The sequence below is a fragment of the Lissotriton helveticus genome, chromosome 11 (assembly GCF_964261635.1).
Source record: "Lissotriton helveticus chromosome 11, aLisHel1.1, whole genome shotgun sequence".
NCBI lineage: Eukaryota > Metazoa > Chordata > Amphibia > Caudata > Salamandridae > Lissotriton > Lissotriton helveticus.
Window position 1 is genome coordinate 1,040,557,007 of NC_136072.1, and position 23,116 is coordinate 1,040,580,122.

Genomic DNA, 23,116 nt, shown 5'->3' on the forward strand with positions numbered 1-23,116 from the left:
AACCCGACCGACCAAGAGCCTGCCACCGAGCAACCCCGAGACGCACCCACGGACCCTTCACCTGTCAAGCCTGCAAGTTCACCTGCCTCCGGACCAGCACCACAGCTACCAAGCAGAGCACCAACAACAGCCACCTCAAGTGCATCCTGCTCAACACCCGCTCCATCCACAGACACGCCATCGAACTTTGGAACCTGCTCGACACAACCTCACCAGACGTCGCCTTCCTCACAGAAACCTGGATGAACGCCTCCTCAGCACCCGACATCGCCATCGCCATCCCAGATGGATACAAGATCATCCGGAGAGACCGCGTCAACCAGACTGGAGGAGGCATCGCCATCGTACACAAGAACACCATCCACATCACGACCGACTCCAACGACACCTTCGCCGCCGCCGAGTATCTCCACTTCCAGATACACACCGACCCAAAGACGACCCTCAGAGGCACCCTCGTCTACAGACCCCCGGGACCACGTACACAATTCAACGAAGACATCACGGACTTCGTCAGCCCGCACGCCCTTTGCTCCGCTGACTACATCCTCCTAGGGGACCTCAACTTCCACCTGGAGAACAACAAGGACCGCAACACTGCCGCCCTGCTGGACAACCTCGCCAACCTCGGACTCAAGCAACTGGTCAACACCCCCACCCACTACGCCGGCCACACGCTTGAACCCGTCTTCTCATCCAGCAAGCACATCACCTTCAGCCACTCCACCGGACTTCACTGGACCGACCAAAGCTGCGTCCACTTCAGCTTCAGAAGAACCACGACTCACCGCCACCCGCAACAGGTTCCTCGCAGGAGCTGGAGCAAGATCACCGCCGAGCAGCTCACCACCTCCCTCAGCCAGAATCCACCCGCCAGCACAACGAATCCCAATGAAGCAGCACGCAACCTCATGCAGTGGCTGACCGCCTGCGCCGACGACCTCGCGCCACTAAAGAACCCTCCCAGCAGACCCAGAAGCAAGAAAGCCTCCTGGTTCACCGACGAACTCAAGGACTCCAAGAAGAACTGCCGCACCCTCGAGAAAGCCTGGAGAAAGCCTGGAGAAAGCCTGGCTCCTCGACCAGACCACAGACAACATGACCGCCCTCAAAGACGCCACCCGCAAGCACCACCAGCTCATCCGCACCACCAACAAGAAATCACTGAAGTAACGACTGGACAACAACGCCCACGACAGCAAGGAACTCTTCAGCATCGTCAAGGAGTTCTCCAACCCCAGCACCGGCAACAACAACATCACTCCTTCACAAGATCTCTGCGACTCTCTCGCCACGTACTTCCACCGCAAGATCGCTGACATCCACAACAGCTTCGGCGCACCATCCACGCACCCAACCGTCAAACCAACGCCCCCCACCGCCACCCTCCGCACCTGGACCACGGTGACCACCGAAGACACAGCCCGCACGATGAACACCATCCACTCCGGATCTCCAACCGACCCCTGCCCCCACCACGTCTTCAACAAGGCCGACTCCATCATCGCACCCCAACTCCGGGACGTCATCAACTCCTCCTTCAACACCGCCACCTTCCCGGAGAGCTGGAAGCATGCCGAGCTCAACGTCCTACTGAAGAAACCAACAGCGGACCCCACCGACCTCAAGAACTTCCGCCCCATCTCGCTCCTCCCTTTTCCTGCCAAAGTCATCGAGAAGACCGTCAACAGACAGCTTGCAGCCTTCCTCGAGACGAACGGATCCCTCGACCCCTCGCAGTCCGGCTTCCGAGCCAACCACAGCACCGAGACCGCCCTCATCGCAGCCACCGACGACATCCGAGCCCTGCTTGACAACGGGGAAACAGTGGCCCTCATCCTCCTGGACCTCTCTGCAGCGTTCGACACCGTCTGCCACCGCACCCTAGTTCAACGCCTCAGCAACATCGGTATCCAAGAAAAGGCACTGGAGTGGATCATCTCGTTCCTCGCCGGAAGAACACAAAGAGTCCGCCTCCCCCCGTTCCGATCCGAGGCCACCGAAGTCATCTGCGGCGTACCGCAAGGATCATCACTCAGCCCCACCCTCTTCAACGTCTACATGAGACCTCTTGCAGCCATCGCACGCCAACACAACCTCAACATCATCTCCTACGCCGACGACACCCAACTGATCCTCTCCCTCACCAGAGACCCCGCCACCGCCAGAACGAGCCTACATGAAGGGATGAAAGACGTCGCCGAGTGGATGATGAACAGCCACCTGAAACTGAACTCAGACAAGACGGAAGTCCTCATCCTGGGACCATCGCCCTCCGCCTGGGACGACTCCTGGTGGCCTCCCGCCCTGGGCACCGCTCCCAAGCCAACAGACCACGCACGCAACCTGGGCTTCATCCTGGACTCTTCCCTCTCGATGACCAGAAAAGTCAACGCCGTCTCCTCATCGTGCTTCAACACCCTGCGTATGCTCCGAAAGATCTTCCGATGGATCCCGACCGAAACCAGGAAGACGGTCACCCAGGCACTCGTAACCAGCCGACTGGACTATGGGAACACCCTCTACGCGGGAACCACAGCCAAACTACAGAAAAGACTCCAGCGCATACAGAACGCCTCCGCCCGACTCATCTTGGACATCCCCCGACGCAGCCACATCTCCGGCCATCTGAGGGACCTGCACTGGCTCCCCGTCAGCAAAAGGATCACGTTCAGGCTCCTTACCCACGCACACAAGTCTCTCCACGACCTGGGCCCCAAGTACCTCAACGACCGCCTAACCTTCTACACGGCCACCCGCCAGCTACGTTCTACGAGCCTCGCCCTCGCGCCGTACCACGCATGCGAAGAGCCACCCCCGGAGGAAGATCCTTCTCCTACCTGGCAGCCAAGACATGGAACTCCCTCCCCATCCACCTCCGGCTGACACAGGACCATCTCGCCTTCAGGAAACAACTCAAGACCTGGCTGTTCGAGCAGTAGCGGAACCCTCCCCCAAGCGCCTTGAGACCCTTCCGGGTGAGTAGCGCGCAATACAAATGTTATGATTGATTGATTGATTGATCATAGTAGGGCCGTTAACCAGTGAAGAGTATAGTCCCCAGGCACGGGTGGACCGCGACAGCCAAGCCTCCCTCCAGATATGTGGCCTGCTACCGTCTGATTCATGAAGACCCAATACTTCTCCGTCATGGGACGGTTCTACTCTACAAGGTATCGCAACAATGAGTCCTGACAATAGCGAGCGATGTTGGGCAGAGCGAGGCCGCCCACCTTTTTAGGGCGCTGCAGCAGGGACTTCCCTAGACTGGAAGAGAGCGGGCCCTGGATGAAGCTGTCAATCTTGGCTTGTATGAGTTGGAGCATGTGCTTCGGGGGATGCAAGGGAAGCATTTGAAAAAGATAGAGGGCTCGAGGAAGTACATTCATCTTAACGGCAGCCAGTCTCCTGATCCACGTCAAAGGGTAAGCGTCGCCAGTGAGTCAGGTCTTTGCGGATGCGCGAGAGGAGGGTTGTGTACTTCACCTCCGTAGCTTTAGCCAGGCTTTCATAAAGAACCAGCCCGAGATATGTGATACCTTCCAACACTCAGTCAAAAGCAAAGCGAGTCTGTAAGGTGTCAATTGTCGCCGGAGCAGCGGTAAGATTGAGCACCTGCGACTTTTGCATGTTTAATTTAAAGCCCGATACCTGGCTAAAAGCTTGCAGATCATCCACTATCGCTGGCAGTGAAGCAAGGAGGTAATGATGTCATATGCGTAAAGACTGATGTGGTGAAGGTCTGCCCTGAACGGAAAACCGTGTGCTAACGGGTTGTCTCGGAGTGGTTGAGCGAAAGGCTCCATATACAAGGCAAAAAGCAAGGGGGAGAGAGGGCAGCCCTACCTGGTCCCTCTCCCCACTGGAAAAGCATTGTAGAGCAGGCTATTAGCCCGTGCAGCTGCTGAAGGAGAGCTATATATGCTTGCCACCCATCTATGGGACCAAACCCCTAATCCAAAGTGTTCGAGAGTGGCAAAGAGAAAAGGCCAATGCACGCGGTCGAAGGCCTTCTCTGCATCGACTGCCAGGAGAAGCGCCTCTTCCTTAGAGCGGTGTACCTTGTCAATCAAGTGACATATCCGTTTAGTATTATCCCCGCATTGCCGACCCGGGATGAAGCCAGACTGGTCCGGGTCTATCAAACCAGGCATGAGAGGGTTCAGCCGATGGGCCAGGATGCTGGAGAATAGCTTTGCGTCAGTTGTGGTCAAAGAGGAATGGGAGTGTCTTTTCTCTGAACTTACAGACTCTCCGGAAGTGGAAGCTCTGGACTTTTGTATAAAAAATTCCCCCTAATATTGCTTGGGCGGGATTGTGCTGTACCGCCCTCCTGGTACGTCAGGCCCTTTCCCTAAGGTGTTGGACTCCTGGATCTTACCTAGAGCTCTCCGTTACTCCCATTTTTTGCTCCTCAAGGATTGTATTATCCACATGGACAACCCTGATGGGATGGATACACGCAATTTTTTAGCCTTGTTGCAGTCTGCTGAACTTGTTCAATATGTCTCCTCTCCAACTCATAGTGGTGGTCATACGCTTGACGTTGTATGCCCCAGCCTGCCTCTGTTGGTGAATCCTCTGTTGCCCGTCACCTGGTGGGACCACTATTTAATTTCCTTCTCCTGGAACATTGACAAAGGTCCCTCCTCGTCTATGTCTGGCTGTGCTGCTATCCACAGGGCCCTCCACAAGATTGATTCTGTAGCTCTGTGCACCGCGCTAGCCGATTGTCTACCGCATCTTCCGGAGGATTTGGACCTGGCTTTGGGGCAGTTCAATAATTGGATCAAGAAGGTGGTTTGTGATCTTTCAACTCCGATCCGTCCTCATCGCCCTAATATGCCACTGTCCAAACCCTGGTTTACGCCTTTGCTTAAATCCCAGAAACAGCAGTGCAAAAGGCTGGAAAGAAGATGGAGGCAGAAATACAATCCATTCGATAGGATGGAATTAAAAAAAGCCCAAAAAATGTATTATGCGGCGATCACTGCAGCGACACGCTGTTATTATTCGGACCGTATCACCATGTCAGGCAATAATGCCAAGGCATTATTTAACATCGTAAAAAGTTATGTTTCTCCTAAAGCTTTAAACAATGCACATACTCCTTCCTTTATCTGGTGCGAAGAGCTTTCTGACTTTTTTATGACTAAGGTCAGATCACTTCAACTGCTCTTTGATACTCCAGCAGCCCAGACTATGCAGTCCCTTGAGGATTTTTATTCCGCTTGTGATGTTGAAACTACTTTCTCCACCTTTTATAGCATATCCCTCGAGGAGTCTCTAGCTGCCTTGACTTTCTTAAAGTCTGGTTCACCGCTTGATCATGTCCCGCAATAATCATGGCTCGCACAGCTCAAGTAATTAATCCTCTGGTGAACCAGCTGATTAACACAACTTTAGAGTCGGCTTCGTTCCCGCCCGCATGGAAGCAAGCCATGCTGGTCCCCCTTATAAAAAAGCCGACGCTAGATCTCCACATTCCCTCCAGCTACCGGCCTATCTCTTTGCTGCCGTGCGTGGCCAAAGTTTGTGAGAAACTGGTGAACAAACAACTCACTTCCTATATTGAACAACATGGCTTGTTGCATCCTTCTCAATTGGGCTTCCACGCCTCTTATAGCACGGAGTCTGCCTTGGTGGAAATCTCAGAGGCCATCCAGGAGTCGCTAGATGCTGGGGGCAGGGCAGTTTTGGTCCTATTGGACCTATCTGCCGCCTTTGATACTGTTCCCCATGCTCTCCTCCTGGCCCGATTGCAGAGACTTGGTATCATTGGGGCTGCATGGAAATGGCTAAAGTCATTCCTTGACGGTAGAACCCAGCAAGTGTGGAATCCCCATTTTACATCTACCACTAAGTTGTTCAAACAGGGGTCCCTCAAGGATCCACACTGAGTCCGCTGCTATTTAATCATTACATGACCCCTCTTATCCAGCTAGCTGAGGACCTCTGCGCTAAAGTAGTAGCAATCGCTGATGATACCCAGCTTTTATTCACTTGGAAAAAGCACGAGTCTAGTACAGATCACGTTAGAACCTGTCTGTCTGCGGTGTTCAACTGGTTTACTGCGGCCCAGCTGAAATGCAATGAAGATAAAACAGAGATACTGTTTTTTGGGGACTTCTCCTCTGTATTTTCATGACTGTTGGCCCGCGGATGCCCCGCGTCCATCCCCTTCGGGTCTCCCTGTGAAGAACCTGGGAATCTGGTTTGACGAAAAACTTAGTTTCAGTAATCAAATTAGCAAACTGACATGTACATGTTTCGGCATTTTGAAGATGCTTAGAAAATGTCTGACCCTGTTGCCTCTCTCCACCAAAGAAACAGTAATTAGGGCCTTGGTCACCTCCCGTCTTGATTATGCTAATGCTTTATATGTGGGTCTCCCTGGCTACCTAACGGATAAATAGCAAGTGGGGTAGGATGCCGCTGTTCGGTTGCTGCTGGACCTTCCCAAACATACTAGCGTGAGGCAACATCTCTGTGATTTGTACTGTCTTCCGTTAAAAGCTAGGGTCTTGTTTAAGGCTTTAGTGACGGTCCATGCAGCAATTTATGTATACGGCACAATGTATCTGAGGAAACGTTTTTCGTTTTATGTCCCGGGCAGAGATCTGCGTTCCTCAAACTCTTGTTTGGCCGTGGTACCCAAAATTTGTTTGCAAAGAAGAGGTGGCGGCTCACTATCTTATCTGGCGGCTAGGTTATGGAACTCCCTCCCCCCGGAGCTCCGTAGTCTTCAAAACCCCTCTCAGTTCAGGAAAAAACTTAAAACTTTCCTATTTAATTAAGCTTGGTCTTCCTCCCAGTTCTCTGTTTCTTTTTGCTGGGTTGCGCCGGGACACTGTTTTGAGTAGCCGTGCGCGTTACAAATCTCCAATAACATAACATAATATTCAGCAGAGAAATCGGATGGTAGGAGCTGCAAAGTTCCAGGTCTTTCCCCGGTTTAGGGATGACCGAGATAGTCGCCTGTAGCATAGAGGCCGTAAGGGATCCCGTCTCCGTAAAGAAGTTGAATAGGCGAGTAAGCAGTGGGGCCAGTTCAACACAGAAGGTCTTGTAAAAAAGGGCACTAAAGCTGTCCGGACCCTGCGCCTTCAGAGGCTTCAGATGGGCGATGGCAGACATCACCGCCTCAATACAAATGGGAGCCTCCACCCCTCCGCCTCACTGGGCGGGAGAGGGGTGATTGCCGCTCCTTGGAGGTACTCACTGGGGTCTACCAAGTTAGGGGAGGCAGCAGAATAAAGGGATTCATAGAACGATCAGAATGCCGCCACTATCCCATCATCTTCCGTAACCGAGGACACGTTGTCATCTCAGATCGCTTTAATAGCCTGTGCTGCCCGTTGACCATGGAGACAGTGGGCTAACATGCGACCACCTCTATTATAGCCTACATAGTATTTTTTGCTTCAGCCGGATCACGGCATGCTTAGCTCTATCAAGATCTAAAAAGTTTAGTTGGAGGCGCTCCTTCTCTAACTGGCGCCAAATTCTGGGGGCCCCAGTACGCTTGTGAATGGTTTCCAGCTCCCGTACCTTAGCCTCTAGTTCCGCACGCTTGGACTGCTGAGTCTTGTTTTCATAATGCGAAATCAAGAGAGAGAGAGAGGACCAGATAGCTAGTCCTTATCCCCGGGGTAATATGTAAATTAATCAAAAAGAGACTAGCTCATGTTTATATTAGGTTACAAAAAATAAGAAAAGACTCAAGTATGTTTCGTCATCGGTTGGGAACACCTGGTGAGTGTGTTCATAAAGCCCTCACCCACCAACCTAGTTGGTGGCATGCTTCATCATCGGGCCCACCCAGTGACACCTAGCGTGCCCCGGGTGTGCTTCGACGCCTGATTACAGCGGAGCTGGTATGTTGCTGAGTGTGCAGTGAAGATAGTAAAGAAAGTGATGTTTAAAACGGCTTGGCGGGGGTCCCAGTACCCGAGGGTAGGATTAAACTTTAATACCTGGGCCTCCGTCAGCGGTTAAAAAATAAGGCTGGAGGATGTTAGAGGCGAGTTACGACCTCCCACATCCAATGGGTCAACATGTTTCAGCCAGTGCCTTATGTCTATGCTGGCTTTCTTCAGGACCTAAAATAAAAGGATGAGTGTAAGTAAACTAGTGGGTGTGTGATACAGACTATGTGTCTACACGCCCTAAAGTGTTTATCTATGTGTGGGAGGGGGGATTCCCTTCTCAAGACCACGCTAGTTTTTGCTCAGTCTGACCTCATGGTTGGGAGGTGGCAAGGGCTTGACCAGCTTTACTGGACCGAGCCTTCTTTGGACCTGTAGTGCCTCCTTCGCATACCGGTGAGGTCAGACTGAGCAAAAACTAGCGTGGTCTTGAGAAGGGAATCCCCCCTCTCACACATAGATAAACACTTTAGGGCGTGTAGACACATAGTCTGTAGCACACACCCACTAGTTTACTTACACTCACCCTTTTATTTTAGGTCCTGAAGAAAGCCAGCATAGACATAAGGCACTGGCTGAAACATGTTGACCCATTGGATGTGGGAGGTCGTAACTCGCCTCTAACATCCTCCAGCCTTATTTTTTAACCGCTGACGGAGGCCCAGGTATTAAAGTTTAATCCTACCCTCGGGTACTGGGACCCCCGCCAAGCCGTTTTAAACATCACTTTCTTTACTATCTTCACTGCACACTCAGCAACATACCAGCTCCGCTGTAATCAGGCGTCGAAGCACACCCGGGGCACGCTAGGTGTCACTGGGTGGGCCAGATGATGAAGCATGCCACCAACTAGGTTGGTGGGTGAGGGCTTTATGAACACACTCACCAGGTGTTCCCAACCGATGACGAAACATACTTGAGTCTTTTCTTATTTTTTGTAACCTAATATAAACATGAGCTAGTCTCTTTTTGATTAATTTACATCTTGTTTTCATAAGCCATTTTAGCAATGAAGCCCCCCCTCACTACCAGTTTAAGTGCCTCCCAGACCGAGGACAGTGGTGTATTGCCAACATCATTAAGCGCCAGGTAGTCAGCCAGGCAACGGCGGATCTCGTCTACCACCGCCGGTGAATGACGCAGCGAGTCCCTCAGGCGTCACTGCAGAGAAAGTGTCTGCATGAGTGGGAGGCGCAAGGTCAAGGTAATGAGCCTGTGGTCCGAGAGAGAGCGTGCCTCAATGGTACAGGCTACAGTACAATCCCAGGCGGTTTGTTTGACGAGGAAGTGGTCCAGTCGAGCGTAGGTCTTGTGGGCCTCTGAATAGTGAGAAAAATCTGGATCTAAGCCCCGCCAGGCATCCACAATCCCCCCATTGCTCACTCATTCACCCCCGGTTGCTGACAAGGCTCCCGCATCTCCAGACCTCAGGCCAGAACAGTTCCACCCAGCGTCCATGACTAGATTAAGATCGCCACCCACCACCACCATGGAGTCGGGTGTGTGAAGCATCTCCGCCAGTGTGTCTAGCAGGAATTTCTCTTGGTGCTCATTGGGGGAGTAGATAGAGGCAATAGTTATGGGAGTGGACCCAATATCGAACCGCAGCACTAGGAGGCACCCCTTGATTTCTGCAACTGGACCCACCACCGACCCCCTAAAATGCTTCGAGAGTAGGATAGACACCCTGCCCGCTTGGTTCTCCCAGATGATCAAAACTATCTGACGTCGTTCAGATCCTTGACTGATATCTTCTTTTGACATGCATAACATGGTTTGAAGCTTTTTGCTTCCAGCGTGAAATCTTTGCACGTTGCCTGAAGTAACTGACCTTAAAGGTTTTGTATGAGCCGAAATCCAAAGGAATGGGAGCTCTGACATCCATAAGTAGTAGAATATCTCCGTTTATGCACTGGATACCTAGAAATCTCTGTTTAAATTGTCTATTTTAAAACTAAAATAAAACATGGCTAAAAGAGTCAACATTTTCTAGTGTACCTCCCAGAATGCACTGTCCAGCCTAGCACAATCTCCAGGAACTCTGCTGGAAGGATCCTTCTGAGACTGGACCCGAATACAAAGGAGAGGGAGTACAAGTGAGGGATGGTTGACATTGTTTTTTTCTATGTGCAGCACCCATCCTGGATCCTGCACTCTATTTTACACTAAAAAGATGTTCATGAACATCTAAGAATAATCATAATGCAAGGTGCCCCAAGATCATCTCAATCAGTCTTCCACCCACAGATGATCCAATGTTTGCTATTATTATTGCAAACCCTATGCATTCTATGTTCATGATTTTTTTAAATCAGACAAAACCCCACCCAAAAACATAAGTGACAAAATTTGCCCCAGGCTGCTGGGCTTCATATACAAGGGGCGGGGCAAAGAGGAAGCATACTGTGTGCAATTACAATACCTCAAAACTAGACAGTGCTGCCACCAACCAAAGCTTCGTTAAATCTTAGGGTACACTATGGGTGTTATTACTACGAAGCATTGCATTGGCAGATTGAGAAACCCTTGTGATAAAAGGCCCCCCAGTCTGTGCCACCAAAAAAGGGGAAATAAGGCAAACCTCCAGAACAAAGTTAAAGTGGCAAGGTGGAGCAGCTGATCAGTTATTTGTATCCTTACTCTGAGGTCTGAGAGAATGATGTGGAATCCAACAGAAAATGAATACTTATTTTGAAGCAAGCAAGGTAAACCTGTGTTTAATGCATAGGCAGTTCTTATGACAAACTCCTCCAGCAAATACCACAAAAATGATAAGGTGCCAATGAGGAGAAAAGGAAGCCACATGGGACAGAACAAAAGAACTGGTCGCAAAAAGTAGTCACAATTTGCAACCTGACTTTTGGCGACCAGTTTCTAATTTTGAAAACTGTTCTACGTACTAATGGGTCTGTTTGCAAAATAACAAATCAGAGTGTGTCACAGAACACCCCCTTATTAATATCAATTAGGCAAGTGGCAAATTGTGACACTCTCCAATCAGCTATTAATTAGGCAGGTGGCAAATTGTTGTAACTCCCTCAAATCAGCTTCCTTCACATGGATGGAGCCAACAAAGGACAGCAGACCATTATTGCTGTAAAACTATTTCAAAATGAGGTTTTTGAAGCACCCCAAGTTTCTTAACCCGTTGACCATGGCACGAATGCGGTGCGGGAGAAATAAAGAGTGGGCGGGGTTCGGACGGCTCGCGGCCGTCCTCCGCACATGCCCTCTGTGACGCATGGAACGGGTTAAAGGAAACAGGACTGCTTTATAAAAAAGGTTTTTTCTTTTGAAAAACTTCAAAATAGAACTGCCACTATGATTCCCAATTGTAAATTGGTCAATAACAGGTCAATAGTTTGCGAGTGGAATTATGGTTGAAAACCATTGGTACCTATAATACTGATTAGCAATTTGGAAGGAACGCCTAAAACATACCCCTTCCAAATGCAAATGCTTAACCATTTCTACACCCATTTTACAAGTCGATAAAAGCTGACTATCTCATAGAAGGGGTTTGGAACAGTGGGAAAAGCGTATTTCTGATTTAGTGAATAGGGGGTTTGCAACCAGTACACCTATCCCCTACTGAGCAAAAATAATGTTTACGGATATAATATAAAGGCAGGCAAAGGTTCCACTTCCTCATTGTGTGTTGAGAAAACAATAGCTGAGATAGAAGCAGGTAAATAATATTGTAGGATATTCAAACAGTTGTACAGCACTTGCAATACACTGCTATATGTTCCTCTAATGATCCCATGGCTTATACGGCAAAAGAAAAGTGAAAATAAAAGTTCTTACTTTGATTGCACTTTGAGTATATTAGGACACATATGTTTGGTGAAAACGGCTTGTAATGGCTCACAGTCTTGAAAGCTCAAGTTATGAGTTTTGGTAATACCTGCAAAGATAACAGACGAGAAGCTGTTTTGCAAGCTTTCCATTTACCTTAAAATATCAATTACATATTTACCATACATCTCATAGAAATGGAAAGCAATTGTTACAGCTTTTTATTATAGCGACATGCGGTACAATACAAGAGACATTGAGAAATGGCCATTTGTTTTTTTTACTAAAGGACATTTTTTAAAGTGGTCTTCTCATCTATACCTCCATGCCAAATTAACACAATTTTATAAACAGAATAGAGGCTTCTGTTATTTGTCGATAACAAGAAGCAAGAAATAGGTGGCTTGGAAACCCACATTTTACTGAATGCCAAGTCACCTGGCTTCACCCTGGACGACAACTGCACCCACAGAGAACACACTGCCAAAAACACAAAGATGCCCTGACACCAGCTCTCTCTTCCAAAGACGGTGAAACCATTATTTCCAGAAAGCAACTTCGGAATTGCTGTTCAGGCCCTCACACTCCTAAAACTGGATGGTGGTAAAGCTCTGCTTCATAGATTCAAACACTCCACACTTGTACCCCTTTAGGGCTTCCTACGTGCTGCAGCATGCTCAACAAGGGCTTGAAGAAATATAAACACATCAGCCCCATCCTGATGCAATTCAGGTATCTCCCCTGGACGATGATGAATTCAACCCAAATCTGTGACTGGGAGTGAGTGTCTGAAAAGTTTCAGCGCTCCATCCATCATCTGCTTGTGTTTGTTTTGTTCGCCCTAAGTTGTCAGGGTATGCCCAGACATGGGTCACATGCTCACTTCACCACTGGATTCAAGCTGGCCTGGCTGATGAGTGCTGTTAGCCCGAAACTGGTCCCAGGATGCTTGTTTCCAGTCCAGGGAAGACATGGCTAGGCAGTTCAGACTGGACTGTCCCCATGAGGCACAGGGTCAAGACTGATTTGCATATAGCTATGTCTGAACTGGGGTGGCGAAGTGAGCTAAAGAACGATGATGGATTCAACCCAGATCTGTGACTGAGGGTGAGTGTCTGAAAAGTTTCAGCACTCCGTCAATCATCTCCTTGTGTTTGCTTTGTTCGCCCTAAGTTGGCAGGGTATGCTCAGACGTGGGTCCCTTGCTCACTTTGCCACTGGATTCAAGCTAGCCTGGCTGATGAGGGCTGTTACCCCGAAACTGGTCCCATGATGCTTGTTTCCGGTCCAAGGTAGTCATGGCTTGGCAGTTCGGGCTGGACTGTTCCCATGAGGCACAGGTTCAAGACTGATTTGCATATAACTATGTCTGAACTGGGGTGGCGAAGTGAGCTAGAGGACGATGATGGAGTCAAACCAGATCTGTGACTGGGGGTGAGAGCCTAAAAAGTATCAGCGCTCCATCCATCATCTCCTTGTGTTTGCTTTGTTCGCCCTAAGTTGGCAGGGTATGCCCACACGTGGGTCCCTTGCTCACTTTGCCACTGGATTTAAGCTAAAACAACAGTTGATGAACAGAATGCAGAACAATGTCATACATTCACCCCAGTACAGAGATCTGGGCCTAAATCCATCGTTTTTTTGCTCACCATGCCATTCCAGTTTGAACCTAGCCATATGCAAATCAGTCTTGACCCTGTGCCCCATGGGAACAGTCCAGCCTGAACTGCCAAGCCAGGTCCTTCCTGGACTGGAAACAAGCATCCTAGGACCGGTTTCGGGCTTCAGCCCTCATCAGCCAAGATAGCTTGATGCCAGTGGCATGGAAAGCACGGGACTCACGTCTGAGCATACCCGTCGCACTCGGGGTGACAAATGCAAAAACAATAGTTGATGGACAGAATGCAGAACAATGTCATACAATCACCCCAGTACAGAGATCTGGGCCTAAATCCATCGTTTTCTTGCTCACCATGCCATTCCAGTTTGAACCTAGCCATATGCAAATCAGGCTTGACCCTGTGCTCCATGGGAACAGTCCAGCCCGAATTGCCAAGCTAGGTCCTCCCTGGACTGGAAGCAAGCATCCTAGGACCAGTTTCGGGCTTTCATCATTCCCTTTGGTATCGCTTTGTTCGCCCTAAGTTGGCTGGGTATGCCCAGACGCGGGTCCCTTGCTCACTTTGCCACTGGATTCAAGCTAGCCTGGCTGATGACGGCTGATTAGCCAGAAACCAGAAAAAGGAATCAAGGATACAGGATGCTTGTTTCCAGTCCAGGGAAGACATGGCTTGGCAGTTCGGGCTGGACTGTTCCCATGAAGCACAGGGTCAGACTGATTTGCATATTACCATGTCTGAACTGGGGTGGTGGAGTGAGCTAAAGAATGATGATGGATTAAACCCAGATCAGTTGACTGGGGGTGAGTGTTTGATTTGCTCAAGCGCTCCGTCCATCATCCCCTTTGGTATCGCTTTGTTCGCCCTAAGTTGGCAGGGTATGCCCAGACGAACAAGTTACTTACCTTCGGTAACGATATATCTGTAAGAAACAGTAGTTAGTATTAGATTCCTTACCTTAGAATATCCCCAGGCGTCAGTCTGGATCCGGAAACTTTTGCGTAGCAGTACCCCTGCGCGTCGGTAGGCGTCGTCTGCAGGCGTCCCCTGCGGCTCCGCGTCGTCGGCGTCGTGCGCCGTGATGACGTCGCTGGAGTATATAGACGCCGCCTCCGCGCGCTGACGTCAGTTCTTTGCACACAGCTTTTCCGCGCCAGAACACGCAGAGCCATGTGAGAACTAACACTGGTGCCATTTGAAACTAGGGCCCTGAAAGGGATGACCTTAACCCTAGGTATCAGTTCGCAGAACGGGGAGGACGGGTGGGGCGGTAAGGAATCTAATACTAACTACTGTTTCTTACAGATATATCGTTACCGAAGGTAAGTAACTTGTTCATCTGAAAGAAACAGGTTAGTATTAGATTCCTTACCTTAGAATAGATACCCCAGCAATACCAACCCCGGTGGTGGGTCTGCGAACCAATACAAACCTACACCAGAAAGTCCTGGAGGACCGAACGGCCAAAGAAGCCATCCCTCCGGACTTGACTGTCCAGGCAGTAGTGCCTCGCAAAGGTGTGCAGCGAGGCCCACGTAGCCGCCTGGCAAATGTCCTGCAAGGGGACTCCCCGGCCCAGGGCAGTAGTAGCCGCCGTGGCCCGAGTGGAATGGGCCCTCAGCCCAACAGGAGGCTCCTTCCGAGCCAAAGAGTAGCATGCTTTGATGCACAGGACGACCCACCGAGAGATGGTTCGTTTCTGTACCGCCCTTCCCTTCTTCTCACCCACGTAGCCAACAAACAGTTGGTCATCCACCCGGAACTGGCGTGTGCGATCCATGTAAAATGAAAGCGCACGTTTTGGGTCCAGACGATGGAGCCGCTCTTCATCCTTTGAAGGATGCGGAGGCGGGAAGAAGGAGGGTAAGGTGATGGACTGCCCGATGTGAAAAGCAGAAACTACTTTGGGCAGGAAAGAAGGCCTAGTCCTAAGAACCACCTTGTCAGGATGGACGGACAAGAAAGGAGGTTGAACAGAAAGAGCCTGGAGCTCACTCACTCTCCTGGCAGAGGTGATGGCAACCAGGAAGGCCGTCTTTAAAGTGAGAAGACGGAGAGGACAGGAATGAAGCGGCTCAAAGGGAGCGCACATCAAGAATGTCAGAACGAGGTTCAAGTCCCACTGAGGCATCACGAACGGAACAGGAGGATACATGTGCGTGATGCCTTTCAAGAATCTCAGTACAATAGGGGACTTGAATAAGGATGGCTGATCAGGTAGCCTTAAGAAGGCGGAAAGGGCAGAAAGGTAGCCCTTGATAGTGCCCAGAGCAGAGCCCTGCTGGGCAAGAGAAAGAAGGAAGAGGAGAACCTCGGAAAGAGGGGCAGAAAGGGGATCCACAGCCTTTGCTGTGCACCATGCCACAAATCTTTTCCACCGGCAGGCGTATACCGACTTTGTGGAGGGACGCCTGGCTGCCAGAATCACATCACAGACTTCAGGAGGCAAGTCGAATGGCCTCAACTGTCGCCGCTCAATCTCCACGCATGGAGGTGGAGGCTGGACAGGTTCGGGTGGAGGACCGTCCCCTGCTGCTGCGACAGAAGGTCCTCCTGAAGGGGCAGGCGGATCGAGGGACCGACTGACATGCTGAGTAGCTCGGGATACCAGTATCTTCGAGCCCAGTCCGGAGCCACAAGGATAACTTGGGCCCGGTCGCGCCTGATCTTCTTCAGCACTCTGGGCAGAAGTGGTATAGGCGGAAAGGCGTACAACAGACCGCAGCTCCACTCGCGCCGAAAGGCGTCGCCGAGCGAGTGCCGTCTTGGAAACTCCAACGCGCAGAACTGATGACATTGCGCGTTCTCTTCTGTGGCGAATAGATCTAACCAAGGCTCTCCCCATTGCTGAAAGAGGCCGTTCGCCACGTCCGAGTTCAGACGCCATTCGTGATCCACCGAGCACCGACGGCTGAGTTCGTCCGCCCTGGCGTTCAGAGAACCTGCCAGGTGTTGAACCGTCAGAGTCACGCCCTGACGTTCCAGCCATTGCCAGAGGCGCAGAGCCTCCTGGCAAAGGGTCCACGACCCCAAACCGCCCTGTTTGTTGCAGTACCACATGGCGGTGGTGTTGTCCGTGAACACCTGCACTACACTCCCGTTGACAAAGGGGAGGAATGCCTTCAGTGCTAGGCGAATCGCCCGCAGCTCCAACATGTTGATATGGAGCCGGGACTCCGCCGGAGACCAGATGCCTCTGATCTCCGCCTCTCCCAAGTGGCCACCCCAGCCTTGGAGGGACGCGTCCGTCACAACCACGTGCTCCGGTTGGGGAAGGGAGAGGGATCTGCCTCTGACCCAATCGCGGTCCGTAAGCCACCACTGCAACTGTCTCGCAGTGCCCTCCGAGATCAGGACATGGTCGGACAGGTTGCCCTGATGCTGGGCCCACTGAAACTTCAGGTCCCACTGCAGAGCCCGCATCCGCCACCTGGCGTGATGCACCAGAAGGATGCAGGAGGCCATCAGCCCCAGAAGCCGCAGCGTCAACCTGACCGAAATCCGGGACAACGGCTGAAAGATGGGAACCAGAGCCTGAATATCCCGGACCCGCCGTTCCGGAGGATAAACCCGAAACTGCGCCGAGTCGAGAACCGCTCCGATGAAAAGGAGCTTTTGAGAGGGACACAGGTGTGATTTCGGCACATTGATGGAAAACCCCAGCACGTGCAGGAGGTCTGCCGTCATCTGAAGGTGGTGGACGACTGTTTGGGGCGAGCCCGCCTTCAACAACCAGTCGTCGAGGTAGGGGAAGACCGAAACCCCTAACCGGCGCAGATGAGCTGCGACCACCGCCATCACTTTCGTGAACACCCGTGGGGCGCTGGTAAGGCCGAATGGGAGCACGATAAACTGAAAGTGCTCGTGGCCTACCGTGAACCGCAGGTAACGCCGGTGGGCCGGCAGGACGGGGATGTGAAAATACGCATCCTGCAAGTCCAACGCTACCATCCAGTCTTGTGGGTCTAGAGCAGCCAAGACCTGAGCCAAAGTCAACATCTTGAACTTCTCCTTCCGGAGGAAGCCGTTGACGTTCCGTAGGTCCAAGATAGGACGAAGGCCCCCTTTGTCCTTCTTGGGCACCAGAAAGTAGTGGGAGTAGCAACCACACCCTACTTCTGGCCCAGGAACGCGATCGATGGCCCCCTTGGCCAAGAGGGCCGTAACTTCCTCCTGCAGAAGTGTCAAGTGGTCCCCCGACACACGGTGGTTCTGCGGTGGCATGGCTGGAGGAGTGGACTCGAAGGGGAGGGAGTAGCCCCTTCGGACGAGCTGCAGCACCCACCTGTCCGATGTAATCGTGCGCCAGTGGGAGTGGTGATGGCGAACCCTGCCACCCACTGGCGTCACATGGGCCCGAAAGCTCGGACTAGGAAGATTTGGAGGCTGCAGCGGGGGGAGGTGTGGACTGACCTCGCCGCTGCCCTCTACCGCCACCACGGCGGAATCCACGGCCGCCACCGCGCTGGGGAGCGTTCTGCGGCGCGTGGCTGGCAGCACGCGTGGGACCGCCCCTTCCTTGGCCACGAAAGGGGCGAAACGAACCCTGCTGCTGGCGCTGGGTCGAAGACCCAAGGACTTGGCCGTGACCCTGGAGTCCTTGAAGCGCTCGAGCGCGTTGTCCGCCTTGTCACCGAACAGGCGACTGCCATCGAAAGGCATGTCCATGAGGGCAGTCTGGACATCCGGCGAGAAGTTGGCGGATCTCAGCCAAGCATGGCGACGAATCGCCACCGTCGTGGACATAGCCCGTCCCAGCGAGTCGGTCGTGTCAAGACCACACCTAATTGAATACCTCGCCGCGTCCCGGCCTTCAACCAAGGCCTGGTTGAGCTTGTCCCGCACCTCCTGCGGGCACTGCGGCAGACACTCCGCGACCGTGTCCCACAGAGAGTGGGTGTAGCGGCCCAAGAGGCATGCGGTATTACAAGACCGCAGTCCAGCACTCAAAGACGAAAAGACCTTCTTGCCAAATTGGTCATAACGCTTCGATTCCCGATCGGGCGGAGCCGACGGGAATGCGGACTGGGAAGTGGAGGCCTGGATCACCAGACTCTCCGGGGAGGGATGGGTGGAAAGGAAGGCAGGGTCGTCCGAACACGGACGGTGACGCCTGGCAACGTTCCGGTCAACCGGTGCACCGGAAGCGGGCCTGGACCAGGTGCCCAAAAGGACATCCGTCAGGGCCTCATTAAATGGCAGCAGAGGCTCCTGTGGGCACGACTGCGGCTTAAATACTTCGGTGAGGATGTTAGGTTTCACCTTAGCGACGGGGAGCTCAAGGCGCAAAGCCTTGGCAGCCCTCATCAGGACCACCGAATAGGCAGCCCCCGCCTCCGACGCCACAGGGGAAGGCGAGACAAACCCAGGGTTGGGCGACTCGTCCAGACCACTGGCCTCACCTAAGTCACCTACCCAGTCCACGTCATACTGGCAGGCTCGTGACAAAGGGTCCTCAGACCCCTCCCAACCCTCTCCATATTCGTCCTCATCACCATAGGACGAGTCGACGATGTAAACCGGCTCCTCGGAGCCAATGGGCCCCAACGGCGCCGGACTCGGCGTCGGACGACGCCGGTCCGACTCCGCGTCCGGAGTCAGAGAGGGATCGGGGGTGGCGCCGCGCGGCGCCGGCGCCGGGGACCCGACGCCGGCCGGAACCGACGGCGGAGTCACGGCGCCGCGCGGAGGCGGCACCACGGGTTGCCCCAACGGAATCGGCGCCGGGGAGGCCGGAGGACCAGCCGGCGACGACCCTGAAGGGCCCAGCGGCGCCGAGGCCGGAGCCGCCGGCGGCGCCGGGGCCGGAGCACTCGGCGGCGTCGGGGCAGGTGCACCGCTCGGGCTCCCAGACGGGACCGACGGGCCCGCAGGCGCCGTAGGCCCCGCCGGAGGAGACATCGCCCTCATAGCCATGAGGAACGCCTCAATCTCCTCGCGCGACGCGCCTTCCCCAGGGACCGACGGGTATGGGGCAGACGGCGTCGGCGACCCACGCGGGGCCGCGGGGGTGGGGCCACCCGAACCCCCGGCCGCATCACGCGGGCGTCGGGGGGAGTCGGGGGTACGATGATGACGCCCCGACCTCTTGTGACGCTTACCTGATGAACCGGAGGAATGGTGGCGACTCCCGGAGCGCTCATGGCGGCTCCGCGATCGCTCCCTCGACCGCTCCCTCGACCTCCGACCGGACCGGGACCGCTCTCGACGCGGGGCCGACACTCGGAGTTCGAGCAGCTTGCGGGACCGCTCCCGTCTAGCTTTACCAGTCAAGGCCCGGCAGTCGACGCAAGACTCGACGTCGTGGTCCGCGCCCAGACACCGGAGACAGAGTCGATGGTGGTCGGTGACCGACATCATTCGGTCGCACCCGTCGCAACTCTTAAACCCGGGCATCCTACCGGCACCTTGAAGAAGAGTGAAAGTTAACAAAACTAGGTCAAAAGACCGGAGTACTGCTCTTCGGATCTGCGCTAACTGGCGCGGAAAAAAGAAGAACTGACGTCAGCGCGCGGAGGCGGCGTCTATATACTCCAGCGACGTCATCACGGCGCACGACGCCGACGACGCGGAGCCGCAGGGGACGCCTGCAGACGACGCCTACCGACGCGCAGGGGTACTGCTACGCAAAAGTTTCCGGATCCAGACTGACGCCTGGGGATATTCTAAGGTAAGGAATCTAATACTAACCTGTTTCTTTCAGATGTGGGTCCCATGCTCACTTTGCCACTGGATTCAAGCTAGCCTGGCTGGTGACGGTTGATTAGCCAGAAACCGGTCCCAGGATGCTTGTTTCCGGTCCAGGGAAGACATGGCTTGGCAGTATGGGCTGGATTGTTCCTATGAGGCACAGGGTCAGACTGATTTGCATATGGCCACGTCTGAACTGGGGTGGTGGAGTAAGCTAAAGAATGATGATGGATTAAACCCAGATCATTTGACTGGCGGTGAGTGTTTGATTTGCTCAACGCTCCGTCTATCATCCCCTTTGGTATCACTGGATTCAAGGTAGCCTGGCTGATGAGGGCTGTTAGCCGGAAACAGGTCCCAGGATGCTTGTTTCCAGTCCAGGGAAGACAGGGCTTGGCAATTCGGGCTGGACTGTTCCCATGAGGCACAGGGTCAAGACTGATTTGCATATAGTTATGTCTGAACTGGGGTGGCGTAGTGAGCTAAAGAACGATGATGGATTCAACGCAGACCTGTGACTGGGGGTGAGTGTCTGAAAAGTTTCAGTGCTCTGTCCATCTCCTTGTGTTCACTTAGTTCGCCCTAAGTTGTCAGGGTATGCCCAGACGTGGGTCCTGTCGACGGGTGGCCCAGCGGGACTGTTTTGCTCCGCCCCCTTTCCTTTTCTTTCCTGGATATAACACACAGACGATGATATGTTTTTTTTTTTAATTTGTTTCTTTTGCCAGCATAAGATAGGCAGGGTCTTCTCTCCTTGGTACAGACGATCTTCTATCAGTCTCTCGGTTATTCCTCAGGGTTGTCCTCTATTCTCTAGTGGTTTTCTTTTTGTGTTTTGGCACTCGAAAGGGTTTAGGCAAGGAACAAGGAAAACAACGAAAAAAGAAAGAAAAACAAACTTTAGGCTGCTGCCTTTTAACACATAAGTTGGGGAGGGGTAAGTGTACCTTCACTAGTCCCTAAGTATATAATGCCTATGTAGGGGGGATTATTTCTGTGCAGTCGGTGGTGTGGCCCTTACTCCTGCCCACCAGCCCCATAATGAAAAGGCACGTGCAGCTGGCACTTGCCTGAGTCCACGGCCCTCCGGGGCTGTGGTATGGTGGGATCCCGCCTCCTCAATCCCTCTCGGTGTGCTGGTCTCGCTTGCGGTGCTCAAAGAGCATTTTACTGTTGCCTGATGTCCTTGCGTCTCTCCTCCTCGATCCAGGAGCCCCTGCTCGTCTTCTCCGCTGGAACGCCTTCGGTCCTCCTCAATAGAGTGGTTCTCCGCCACCTCTCTCGCCGCGATTTCGTCTCCTGTTTCTCCGCATTCGCAGTCGTCCTCACTTCCTGGTGCTTTACTCTCCCTGGTGGGTGGGGCTTCCTCGCGTTGCCTGCAAAAGTCTATAAAGCCACCACTGCTTCCTGTCTGGGACGACTCTGCGGCCCTGCTGGAAATCTCACCGCACCCCCAATCAGGCGAGGATCGTTCGGGTGATCCATCACAGGCACCTTACTCACTTTGCCACTGGATTCAAGCTAGCCTGGGTGATGAGGGCTGTTAGCCTGAAACTCGTCCCAGGATGCTTGTTTCCGGTCCAGGGAAGACATGGCTTGGCATTTCGGGCTAGACTGTTCCCATGAGGCACAGGGTCAAGACTGATTTGCATATAGTTATGTCTGAACTGGGGTGGCGAAGTGAGCTAAAGAACGATGATGGATTCAACCCAGATCTGTGACTTGGGGCGAGTGCCTGAAAAGTTTCAGCGATTCGTCCATCATTTCCTTTTGTTTGCTTTGTTCGCCCTAAGTTGGCTGGGAATGCTCAGACGTGGGTCCCTTGCTCACTTTGCCACTGGATTCAAGCTAGCCTGGCTGATGAGGGCTGTTACCCCGAAACTGGTCCCAGGATGCTTGTTTCCGGTCCAGGGAAGACATGGCTTGGCATTTCGGGCTGTACTATTCCCATGAGGCACAGGTTCAAGACTGATTTGCATATAACTATGTCTAAACTGGGGTGGCGAAGTGAGCTAGAGGACGATGATGGAGTTAAACCAGATCTGTGACTGGGGGTGAGAGTCTAAAAAGTATCAGCGCTCCATCCATCATCTCCTTGTGTTTGCTTTGTTTGCCCTAAGTTGGCAGGGTATGCCCACACGCGGGTCCCTTGCTCACTTTGCCACTGGATTCAAGCTAAAACAACAGTTGATGAACAGAATGCAGAACAATGTCATACATTCACCCCAGTACAGAGATCTGGGCCTAAATCCATCGTTTTTTTGCTCACCATGCCATTCCAGTTTGAACCTAGCCATATGCAAATCAGTCTTGACCCTGTGCCCCATGGGAACAGTCCAGCCTGAACTGCCAAGCCAGGTCCTCCCTGGACTGGAAACAAGCATCCTAGGACCGGTTTCGGGCTTCAGCCCTCATCAGCCAAGATAGCTTGATGCCAGTGGCATGGAAAGCACGAGACTCACGTCTGAGCATACCCGTCGCACTCGGGGTGACAAATGCAAAAACAATAGTTGATGGACAGAATGCAGAACAATGTCATACAATCACCCCAGTACAGAGATCTGGGCCTAAATCCATCGTTTTCTTGCTCCCCATGCCATTCCAGTTTGAACCTAGCCATATGCAAATCAGGCTTGACCCTGTGCTCCATGGGAACAGTCCAGCCCGAATTGCCAAGCTAGGTCCTCCCTGGACTGGAAGCAAGCATCCTAGGACCAGTTTCGGGCTTTCATCATTCCCTTTGGTATCGCTTTGTTCGCCCTAAGTTGGCTGGGTATGCCCAGACGCGGGTCCCTTGCTCACTTTGCCACTGGATTCAAGCTAGCCTGGCTGATGACGGCTGATTAGCCAGAAACCAGAAAAAGGAATCAAGGATACAGGATGCTTGTTTCCAGTCCAGGGAAGACATGGCTTGGCAGTTCGGGCTGGACTGTTCCCATGAAGCACAGGGTCAGACTGATTTGCATATTACCATGTCTGAACTGGGGTGGTGGAGTGAGCTAAAGAATGATGATGGATTAAACCCAGATCAGTTGACTGGGGGTGAGTGTTTGATTTGCTCAAGCGCTCCGTCCTTCATCC

General features: G+C 52.7%; 1 protein-coding gene across 8 annotated transcripts in view; it reads right to left on the bottom strand.

The window, feature by feature from the left end:
* Positions 1-23,116, bottom strand: part of RAD9B (RAD9 checkpoint clamp component B) — a 583,995-nt gene that overhangs the window by 397,479 nt on the left and 163,400 nt on the right. For all 8 annotated transcript variants that reach the window (XR_013602561.1, XM_078667483.1, XM_078667485.1 and 5 more), the window contains one exon: positions 11,736-11,835. Coding sequence is in view for 7 of the 8 variants with exons in the window: in XM_078667483.1 (XP_078523609.1) it covers positions 11,736-11,835 (100 nt within the window). In the remaining variant the exon portion in view is untranslated. The remainder of the gene's footprint in view (positions 1-11,735; positions 11,836-23,116) is intronic.